This window comes from Carassius carassius, chromosome 6 (genome assembly GCF_963082965.1).
Source record: "Carassius carassius chromosome 6, fCarCar2.1, whole genome shotgun sequence".
In the NCBI taxonomy this organism is placed as follows: domain Eukaryota; kingdom Metazoa; phylum Chordata; class Actinopteri; order Cypriniformes; family Cyprinidae; genus Carassius; species Carassius carassius.
Window position 1 is genome coordinate 22,605,341 of NC_081760.1, and position 11,217 is coordinate 22,616,557.

General features: G+C 36.8%; 2 protein-coding genes across 2 annotated transcripts; one reads left to right on the top strand and one right to left on the bottom strand.

Moving 5' to 3' along the window:
- Window positions 1-2,711: 2,711 nt before the first annotated feature.
- On the bottom strand, window positions 2,712-3,948 carry LOC132142504 (mitotic-spindle organizing protein 1). The gene is made up of 3 exons (XM_059552419.1): window positions 3,706-3,948; window positions 3,362-3,507; window positions 2,712-2,830 (listed from the first exon to the last, which is right to left on the bottom strand). The coding sequence occupies exons 1-3, from the start codon at window positions 3,755-3,757 to the stop codon at window positions 2,801-2,803; spliced, it is 228 nt and encodes a 75-aa protein (XP_059408402.1). The 5' UTR covers window positions 3,758-3,948; the 3' UTR covers window positions 2,712-2,800.
- A 166-nt stretch (window positions 3,949-4,114) lies between these two features.
- LOC132142503 (protein aurora borealis-like) lies at window positions 4,115-9,694 on the top strand. Its single transcript, XM_059552418.1, has 11 exons — window positions 4,115-4,552; window positions 4,633-4,739; window positions 4,853-4,898; window positions 5,005-5,086; window positions 5,200-5,253; window positions 5,342-5,398; window positions 6,389-6,618; window positions 6,751-6,904; window positions 7,177-7,763; window positions 8,825-8,965; window positions 9,215-9,694. Exons 1-11 carry the CDS (start codon window positions 4,400-4,402, stop codon window positions 9,233-9,235), a joined length of 1,632 nt encoding a protein of 543 aa, XP_059408401.1. The 5' UTR covers window positions 4,115-4,399; the 3' UTR covers window positions 9,236-9,694.
- Window positions 9,695-11,217: the final 1,523 nt, after the last annotated feature.

Consider the following 11,217-nt stretch of genomic DNA (forward strand, 5'->3'; position numbering starts at 1 on the left):
AAGTAGCTCCCGCCAGGCACGTGCACAGGTAGGGTTCAACCTGTGCAGAGCACATGCCCCTTTTGCCCTTACACTCCGAAGTGCCCTTTTTTTTGGTGTTTTTTTTTATTTTTATTTTTTATCAATGCTATTGGTCACCCTTCATGTCTGTCTGTCTGTTTTACAAATATTTAGCAAATAAAAGTTCTTAAAACGAGCTTGTGTAAATCTTATTCGATCCTCAAGCTGTCAGTAAGCTGATAACTCCGCCCCCTCTATATTCATTGAATCAACAGAAGTTCCACAGCAGCCGCACAGTACACAACAGCTGAGCTGAACAAAGTATTGTGAAGGGTAAATAAATATCTTGTTGTTTGAATAAGTACTACTAAACACTATGTCTATAAAGGCTCATATTTTATTTATTTGATGTCTGACTGATCACTGACTGAGACATGTGGGACGTCGCCTGAGAGAGGGCTAGCATTTGCCATCTAGTCATAGCCAATACATAGCCAACACTTAAATAGCCTGTGCCTACAGTAGCATTTCATATTTTATAAAATGCGATTTTAGCCAAATGCATTTTACCACAGGAAAAACTGAGCGCTCCGTCTATTTAGCTACAAAAACTAGTTTGTAACCTGTAGATGAAAATGTAATGTGATGCCGGCAACTAATGACGGACCAAAAAAAATTCACATTTGCACACATTCGCTGGTCAAAAACTATATATTGATAGGTAATACAACAACATATAATTTGTTTTTACCATCGGAAAATCATAACAGGTGCGCCCCCGCGCTGTTTCGTACTGGAACTTACACAAAGCGACGAGTGATCCACGTCACCTATAACATATTTCTAAGAAATTTTTCTCTTTGATTTATGATTGCTGATACACTTAATTTATTAACATTTAGGCTAATCATGTTATGGTATACTCTCCCCTCGTCCTCACATGTATAAAATGTAGTAAACATGGTTTTACTACAGTAATGTAGTAGTAACTAAAAAAAATTACAGAAGATCACTGTGAAATCTTTATATTTTATCATGCAAAATGTAATTCATGATTCATTCCAAGGCTTCATTTATTTGATCCAAATTACAGCAAAAACAGTAATATTGTGTAATATTTTTACAATTTTAAATAACTGTTTTCTATTTGAATATATTTTAAAATGTAATTTATTTTTGTGATCAAAGCTGAATTTTCAGCATCATTACTCTTCAGTATCACGTGATCCTTCAGAAATGCTTTTCACTGCAACTGTACTTTTCACGCTATTTTTATTTATTTTTTCATTGCTGGCTTATTTTAGGGAAAGTGTAGTGAATAAGAGACCTTCAAGAGACCAACATCCCTGGTCCACCACAGTATCAAATTTTTGCCAGGTAGGCGGATACATGTTGGATATGTTATAGTAACGGTATGGCTATAGTTTCTTATAATCTAGAATTGAGTTGGACATAATTACTTAAATTATATTTCAAAAAAGTTTGTCAAAAATACTTGACTCATTGCTCACCTTCACCTCTTCTCAATGTCATTCATAATCATGTTAACCAAATAATACAAATTAGCTTATAAAACCAAACAGAATAGCTAAAAAAGAGAATATATATGTTTTTTTTCTTTGCAAAGTTCATAAAAAAAGTGCATAAAGTTCAATAAAAAAAGATTTTGGTTTCTGTTTGGTTTTATAAGCTAATTTGTATTATTTTGGTTAACACATTTATGTATGAGTCAAGTGTTTTTTTTTTCTCTATAAATGCAATTAAAAAAAAGAGGAAGTACACAAGAGCAATTCACAAACACAGGACCCTACAAATAATACTGACAAAAAAACTTTTTTTGCACTTACATAAATTTTGATTACTTGGTGGTTGCAGTGCAATGCCCCATAAAGAGAGAAATAAGAAAAAGAAGGAGAGGGAGCGACAGCAGGCAGCCAAGGGTAGCAGCTCACTTACTTCATGGATTAGGCCAGTTTGTAGCAGGGAAGAAGAAAAGGAAGGTAATTCAGATGTAGAGAGAGAAGCGATAGATGATGTACAAGAAATTGCTGGTGAACAAGATACAGGAGCCTCTGCAGGAGAGTTACCAGAAGGAGATGCAAGAGAAGAAAGCCAGTATGGAACTGCTAGTGTAGATCAAGGGAATGTGATGGAGACCGGTGCGGGGGAATTACCTCCAGATTACTAAATAATCTTGATAAAAAAAAAAAAGGGAGGGGGGTGCCCTTTTTCATTTTCAGCACATGCCCCTCAAAAATTCTGTGCACGGCCCTGGCTCCCGCCTTTTTGCCCATTTTTGATTGTCCGGGAGAGCCGCGCGGTGACGCGCTGCCAAGATGGCGACGGCCCGTTCTACACACTTTAGGCTTCAAAAACCACACTTCAGGAGTCTACGGGTGATGTCACGGACACTACGTCCATGTTTTTATACAGTCTATGGATTAGACACAGACACATAGATAAAAAGAGCACAGTTAGGATAAAGAAAATATATTTTAGATTTATATTTTAATCTGAGGCAAAAAATGGTCCACATGGTAATATCTATTTTGAGGACATATTTTTGCTTTTAGCATTGCAATGAATTATCATTATTAGTATACACAACATTTAAATAAAAAAAAATTAAAAGAGCACACAACAGTCCTACTCTACAGACTGAGGCACATGAAAGTAGGTCAAACACAAGGCAAATCAACCTAACACATTAATCATATGTACAAGTTTATATACAATGCATTGTGCAGTTTTCTTTCTTCTCAAACAGGGATGACTCGGTCATAGATGAAATTTAGACTGGTCATCCTTGACTAATGCTGTTTTCAGAAGCCTAAAAGATCAAACAAAGATGGAAGTTAATGAAATGAAATAAAAAAAAATTTAAAAGTGTTAAATGGTATATTTTAAGGCCTATAAACTTAACACTTTCTTTTAAAGAGTTCAGTAGTGACAACAAACAAATGTTGAAAAGTGGAAATATGCCCATCTAGCCTAATATTTCCGGCTTACATAAAAATAGAGTAGTTGGTTAAAATTATTCCACTGGCAGAAATTGAATAGTTTTTTTTCCTTATCAAGCAAAAACATACCTTGCTTCCATAGAGAGCATTTTTACAGAAACTCCCAGATGCTCCAACAGTAAAACATACTGAATGACCAATATGTGAGCTGCATGATCAGGAGTGGAGCATTTCAGAAATTAGCACTTTAAAATGCTGACTAGTCAGACATAACCTAATTTCCCAGGTCACTGACACAAGATTATTAACAGGCTATTTGTGATTTGGTATCAATCCAAAATCAGGGAGAGTGGATAAAACCAATGAGCGGAGAGAGACTGAAACACGACTGTGTCACTGACCTTGAATGAGTCCGAGGCTCTTCTGAGCTCTTTGATGACTGATGACAGGGCTTCGGGGTTGATCCCCTGCTCACAGAGACGGACACATATCGACAGAGACTCCATGTCCAATCCCGTATTCAACAGCCTTGACATCTCCAGGAGAACTGGAAATGTGATTTATGAGAATGAATGTGATGTGTAAACCAGTAACTTACCGTTAAAAGTATAAATACCGACCGAAATCACATTCATTTTAAGCTACGTTACTTTCAAATCGTCAAGGATTCGTTCACTGACGAACCGATATGTTTGGAAACAACATTTTAAAGAGTATTTCTTTGTTCTAAATATTTAACTCTTACCATCCATAGTCTCCCGGACAGCGTTCATGTTTGCGCTCGCGGGACTGGCCATGATGCTATCGTGCTAAAGCTATTAGTTATTAATTTAATGATTCACTCAGACAACCCTGACAGTTTCTGATAGTCCCTGGTGTCTTTCAACTATTTGCGAATTAAAAACCGGGCGAAGTCACAATTTTTGCATTAAACAGTATAATATAATCTAAAATGAGTTTTGTTCACACCTCGCGCTTTCTGTTGTGGTAATCCTGTCAATAAAGTTTTGTTTTGGACGTGTGAAAGGAAGTTACGTCGAGACGGCAGGTCGCTCGTTCTCGTCCACTGATTGGTTGTTTCGCAGGTTCTGCTGAACTGTGATTGGCTAGCACCTCTTGAGCGAAAATTAAATCAGACGTTAGAGCCATTCAGAGATCACTGTTGTGCTGGTTTAAGTTTCGATGCGTTGTAAATAAGTTAACGTTATTGATTAAGAACATTTATCACCCGTTTGTGTCTTTTTAAACACCCGTAAAGACTACAGACTAACAAAGGCAGAAAATATACTATCAGGAATCGTTTGATCATTACTAATGAGATGCAGTGATATATAACCAAACAGAAAGTTTACCGCTCTAGTTTGTTGATGCTCTGAAGGATCTCCAGTCTTTCACTCATCTCCATTCTTATTAAAGCTCTACTGGACGCCGGTTTTAAGATGGGAGACATAGCAGAGATTCACATAACACCCGCGACTCCCGGAAGACCCGCTATCCTGAACCCGTTTGAGAGCCCAAACGACTACCACCGTCTGCACGAGCCCCTGGTGCCCAGCCCGTCCGTGTTCACGAGCTCCTCGAGCTCCTCCGCGGTGAGTGCGTGACTCTGCGTGCGAGGGGGAATCATGAAAACCGAGAGAAACCTCATTTCTTCTTGTATTGTTTGTTGTAGACACCAGCCAAGTTCAAATGGTCCATTGATGAAATGGCAAATTTACTTCCTGTGGAAATAGACGCAGAAGACATTCACCGCCAGGCTGTGTTTCTGAGCCAAGCCAGGTAACTGTTATTGCTGTTAGGATGTTTATATGTAGTGCTTTACAACGATGTCAGTATGAAATATCTGTTCATATTCTCATGATATTTACTCGGCTGTGTTTTAACACATCAAGGGCAGATGCTGAGATTGAGGAAAAACGGCAGCACGCAATTGAACAGGTAAAACTGCTTTACATCCCCATAAACGAAACAGTGACTCTCCATGAAAGCATTTTATTTTTACTTAAGAGAAAGATGCGTCATTCAGCTATTTTCGTTTTTACAGTTTTTCACTAAAGGTGCAATTGTTCCCTCTCCATGGGGGCCACCGGCAGCTAAACAATCTGTAAAAATGCCACATCAGAAAAGTAAGTCATGACACAAAAGAGAGAGAGAGAGAGAGAGAGAGAGAGATGTTTTCATGCCACTTGATTACATCCAAAGTAGTTCTTAGATATTAAGTTAAACTGTCTCATTTTAGGTCCTTTGTCCCCACTGGTCACAGAGGAGCTTCAGTCTTCAAAGAAAATAAATGGTTTGTTAAGCAGCTCTGAGACAAAAATCATAAATGATCACACTGTAAATTATTTGGAATAACGTGCCTTTGCTTTTCTGTGTGTTAGCAATCTGTCAGACGGTCCTCTCTCTACCTTTGGACTTCAATCTTGAAAAAGTTCTGGGTAACCTTTTTTAATTAATTATTACTTAATTTCAAAATGAAGGAAAACATTATTTAGAATACACTACCGTTCAAAAGTATGGTTTCAGTAATATTTAAATTTTTTGGGGAAATAGATTTTATAATTTTTTTCACTGCTGCATTTAAGCTGATCAAACGGTAAAGACATTTTTAATGTTACAAAAGACTTCTATTTTAAATAAATGGTGTTCTTTTGACCATTTTAATATTCAAAAAACAACAAATTTAAAGCGACACAACTGTTTTCAACACTGATAATTAGAAATGTTTACTGAGCTGCAAGAATGATTTCTGAAGGATCATGTGACATTGAAGACTGGAATAATGACTGCTGAAAATTCAGCTTTGCATCAGAGGAATAAATTACATTTTAAAATAGTTTTTGCATAGAAAGAAAAGTTAAATTGTAATAATGTTTCGTAGTATTAATGTTTTTACTGTAAAATGCAGCCTTGATGAGCAGAAAAGCCTTTTAAAAAACACTTCCATAGTGTGACATTCTATATCTCTACTAAAACTATTTTAATCATTTTAATTTTTCTTTTTTTTTTCTTTTTAATACTGTGTATGCATAGTTTATGACCTGAGATCAAATATTAGTCCTTTTGAGAACTCATATCAGGGGAATTCGTAATGACAATAATTTGATTTATAAGTAAATAGTGAAAATCTCACATGGTTTAATTCATATTAAAACATGTCTACAAGCTTTTTTTATTCCATGACTACTGAAATCCATAACTAGATGCCCTCCACAAAATCCTGAGAGTGAGTTTGACGGAGTACAATATTAGGTCAAATACAAAAAGGTTGTTTACAGTCAGAATTCAAATAACTTGATTCATCTTCTTAAATTTTAGAGTGTCAGATCTCGTCTATTGATGATTTAAACGTGGCAAATATTAGCATGCTTTTCTTTGGTAGGGTACATATTCAGATTAACTTGAGAATTTCCTTTCTGTTGTACCAGGTGATTACTACAGGACAGAAGAGTTAACCGAGCAGGTGCAGGAGAGCCTCAGCTCCTCTTCATTGCGCCGGAAGCTGTTTCTTGATGGCCATGACAGTGGCTCGGAGTCCTCTACCCCTTCCAGCCCAGACAGATATTCCCACAGCGTCCCTCCCAGCAGTCGAGAGATGATGTCTTCTGTTATCGTCTCTCCACTTCAGTGTGGCATTCCAACTGGGACGCCCTTGTCTGTACGTACCAGATCATAGATGATGAAACTATAAGGGTGAAACCACACTCTGGTGGACCAATAACATGGATCGAGGGTACTTGATATCTGAGATCTTTCAAATTTAATACTATGTTTTATCCATAATCCTCAGGGCCAGTTTTCATCCAGTCCCATCCAAGGCCAGTGTCGAGCACACAGTCTGGGCAGTGTCGCAAGTCCCATGTTTTCAGAGAGATCATCGCCTGCTTTCAAGTCTCCTATTCTGTCACCCATCAGACTTCAGCATTCTGTGACGCCTGGATCAGGTTAGAAAATCTGAGATGGTGACAGGTGTTTTTTTTTTATTTGTATTTTATTTATTGTTGTATGCATGAGTATATATGCAAATACAGAGGTTCCCAAACCTTTTTTGTCAGCTGAATCCCTTAGACATAACATTTTACTTGAAGTGGCACTTGTCATTTTTGTATTAATTATTTGCAATAATTAATAATTAGCTTTTCACCAACTCACAGTCCCCGCTTGGGGAAACCTTGGATAAGTATATGTGAAGTGCTATACAACTTTGTCTTTATAGGTGAGAGGAAAAGGCTGTCGTTTCTGTCCCCCGATGGCAATCCCATGGGCAGCTCAGACATGGACCTGAACCAATGTGGAGAAAGCCCATTGGTGGAGGGTTGTTCCCCTATTCGAAGCTGCTCCCCCTTTCAGTCCCGACCTAGAGACAGAGCCTGCATGTGGGCCTCTCCTACTCACCTGTCCCCTATCCTCCAGGACAAGGAGAACTTCCATCCCAATGAACCTTTACCTACCATGGACCTGGACGCTAACTCAACAGGACCTCATGCTCCGAGAGAAGGACACCAATCTGGGGGAAGTGAGTCAGAGGCCTCCGTGGCTGTCTCTGAGCAGATGGATCAAGACGAGCAGTTCATGAAGGACACTGGAGGAAATAATGAGACTGACATAAGGGAAAATGAGGATGAGGTCATCAGCAGGAGCAGAGAAGAATCCTGTGGTTGGGTTCCTGAAGAGGATACTGCGTCGTCACCAGTTAGACTGTCCAGCTCTCGAACAGGCAGTGTGCCTGACGCTGAGAGTACACACATGTTTGTATCCCTGCTAGCGGAAGGAAGCATTACACCCTACGACATTAGCATGCAGGTTAGTATGCGTCCAGTGGTGCTTTTCCACTGCATGGTACGGTTCACTTTTGGGGGGTTTTCCACTGGGTACAGTACCTGGTACATTTTTTGTAGTACCACCTCCGTTGAGGTTCCAAGTGAACCATACCATTACCAAAACGTGACGTGGCCGGAGAGAATCTTCACTAACTGAGTCATTAAATTTGCAACACAAACACAACAGAACCGCTAGATTTAAATCTGCACAGCCAGCGAAGGATTGAACGCACCTTTTTTAACAACCCAAAAATGGCTGTTTCATTGTCTGTTGAGGAAGCACAGACATTCCTCTCGTAATCCAGCGAGAGCTTGATGGGGCGACGCGGAATGAAAAAACGCAATGGAAAATCGCTATAAGTAGCCTCTAAAGTCTAAACATTACACAACTAGATGAAGAGTCTTTCCAGCAGGTGTAGCTGACATAAAACCACTGCGAAACTTGCTGTTGGCAGCTGCTGGTTTACTGAATCGCTTTAGCAACAAGAACTTGAGTTCTATTTTGTATTTCTATTTTTTGACTAGTGAAAATCTTTAAATATTTTTAAAACAAACTTAATGTAAAATTTTTTAAGTATAATCTCCTCTCTCTGTGTGTGTGTGTATATTTTATATATATATATATATATATATACATACTGTATTTATTCAGTATTATTATTATCATCATCATTATTTTCAAATATTAATATTTAATATTATATAATTATAAAAATGTATGCTTATTTCTAAAGCACAAACTTTAAGATTGATCTCTCTCTCTCTGTATACAATGTATTATCATTATTATTAAATGTATTTAATGACAATTATTTGCTTATTTCTAAAGGACATACTTAAAATGTTTAAAGTTTGCTGTAGATAAAGTATACATTTCAAAACCTTTTATTTACATGCATTTTTTTTTAAGTAGCACTATTTAATGAGTAAAATGTAATTACTAAATTGTTACTGTAACTTTAGGTTTATGCTTTATACATTTTGCAAGCGTTTATGTTGGAATTGTGAATGACGGATTTGAGCTGTCCCTCGTGTCCTCTGCAGGTGGATAGCGGTTATAACACTCACTCGGTGTGCACTACCAGCCTAATGGACACCCTCAGTTCAGAAAGCCAGAGTAAAGACATGCTGGACACACACACTGCTGAAGAGGGTGTACCTTTCACTAGATACACTAAACCAAAGGTATAGCGTCTCTCTCTCTCTCTCTCTCTCTCTCTCTCTCTCTCTCTCACACACACATACACACACACACTACAACGAATAAAAAACCCATCAGTCACTCTGTAACCAACTCACATTTTAATACCTCATTCAGCTGTATTGTGGCATTAGTTTTTTAGTTTTGCACACTCAAAGTATTCACTTCATTATAGTTTGTACTTGATAGTATGCACTGTGCATAACCACACTAAGAAATGTTTTGTTCTGTAGTTGCTCATCCTACCGCACTGAGAACAAAAGACAGAACAGGCACTTTAAACACTCTTACCCCCAAAGATGTGGAGGAGACGCAGGGCACATTTTCACATCAAGCTGGATGGTGCTCATATGAATTGCTGAATACTGTGGGTTGGTTTTACTGTCTGAGCCTCGTGAAAAAGTTTTTGTACTGATTAATCTACAGTATTATTTATTCTTGCTCCAAAAATTAAATGACTTTGGGACTGAGAAACTTGATTTAGATTGAAGATTATGTATAGGTTTAACTGATTGTGAAATGTTGCTTTCCAATTACTTAAAAGAGGGTGGCAGGTACGTAACCATTTCCTCTAGCTGTTTTTATAGGGCCTTTTTTTAAGTCTTAAAATTTATGAATTAATTAATCACTAACAAACCTATGGAGATACCACAATGCAGACATATTATGGCAACGTGTATCTGAATTGTAATAAAATGTCTGGATTAAAGTGGTGTCCTTTATCTGCTTGGAATTTCTTCTTACAATGACATCAGACTTAATTTTTGTTGTTATCTAATATCAATCTCTAAGCCAAAGGCATCACAGTGGAATATACCATTGTTTCTGTACACAGCTGATCTAAACTAGTCCAATCCATTTAATGTACTCACAGCTTATGTGCTTTACAGTTCTTAAAGGGAGCAAAATTGATACATTTAGCACAGGTTTGCATAAAAGTGTTTTTTTTTTTTTTTTGGAATGCTATTCATGCGACAATATTTATGGTTCTGTTGTCATGGAAAATCTGAGAATTTTTTGATTTCCAGGCCTAAAAAGGTTCAAATTAAATAAAAAAGTCATGTATTTGACTTATTCTGTTCTATATTCAAATGCTCAGGTTATTTATCTATGCATGTAATATATATTATTGGCTGTATCAAGTTTTTCTATACAATCAAATCTGATTCTACACAAATTGCCAGTGGCTCTGATTCTCTTAAAAGCTTGTGATAATCCATTGAACTCCATAATGTGTCCACGTGGATTGTATTAGAAATAGTTTTCAGACAAATTTTTTGAACATTTGTTCTTATCAATGAAGTTAAAATCACATAAGTTTCAACCTCAGAGTTAAATGTTGGGGTTTGGCATTTTTGTTTTAAGTCACAGAAATTAATTGATCAGAAAGTGTGGCAACCCTGAATACAACAGAAGTTGGTTTGCTTAAATATAACACTCATCTCTGTGACAGACCATTTCAAATGGTTGTATTCACTGGACAAAACATGTAACTGAAAAATAGAAATTCTTTTTTTTTTTTTTTTTTTAGTCATTAAAATCCTTTTTAATACGTTCTCTTTTCAATAAGTCTCAGATTTTTAGGGTGAAAGAACATTATAGCTCAAATTCAATTTATAATAATTCCACAGTTTGTCTTAGACAAAAAAAAAATGCTGCATTAGCAAGTTCAAATCTAGATAAAAGCAAAAACAGTACTGTACACTGATTAAAAAAAAAAATACTCCTTTCATGTACATTTTTTCCACTTCTGCATTTACTCCTGTTACCCTACTTTCGGTAGATGAACCGAAAGGCTTTTCCTTTAATTTTTGCTTTTAAAGTGAGTATTAAAGTTGGGTCTTGGTGTCCAAGTGTCCGCAGTCAACCTTGGGTTTTTTGGCCTCTGGTTCGGACTCAGACGCAGGTACACTAACCCCAGGGATCTGAAAAAGACAAATATGTAATTTAGTGGATTAAAAAAAAGCTTTATTTCTATGTAGTTTCATTTGAGCCTGATCATTTAACACGTGTCTTGTTGAGTTGTAGCTTAAAATAATCAACAAACAAGTTTTTAAAAACCAAGGGGAGATATCACCACAAATAAGCCAAAAACTATGGGCACATAAGAGATAAATGACAATGTACATTCAGATGGTTATTGTAAAATATATTTTATATTTATTTACTTAATTGTAGGGATGTAATGATTCACTCAATTCATGATTCGATTCACAATATATTTATTTATTTAAAC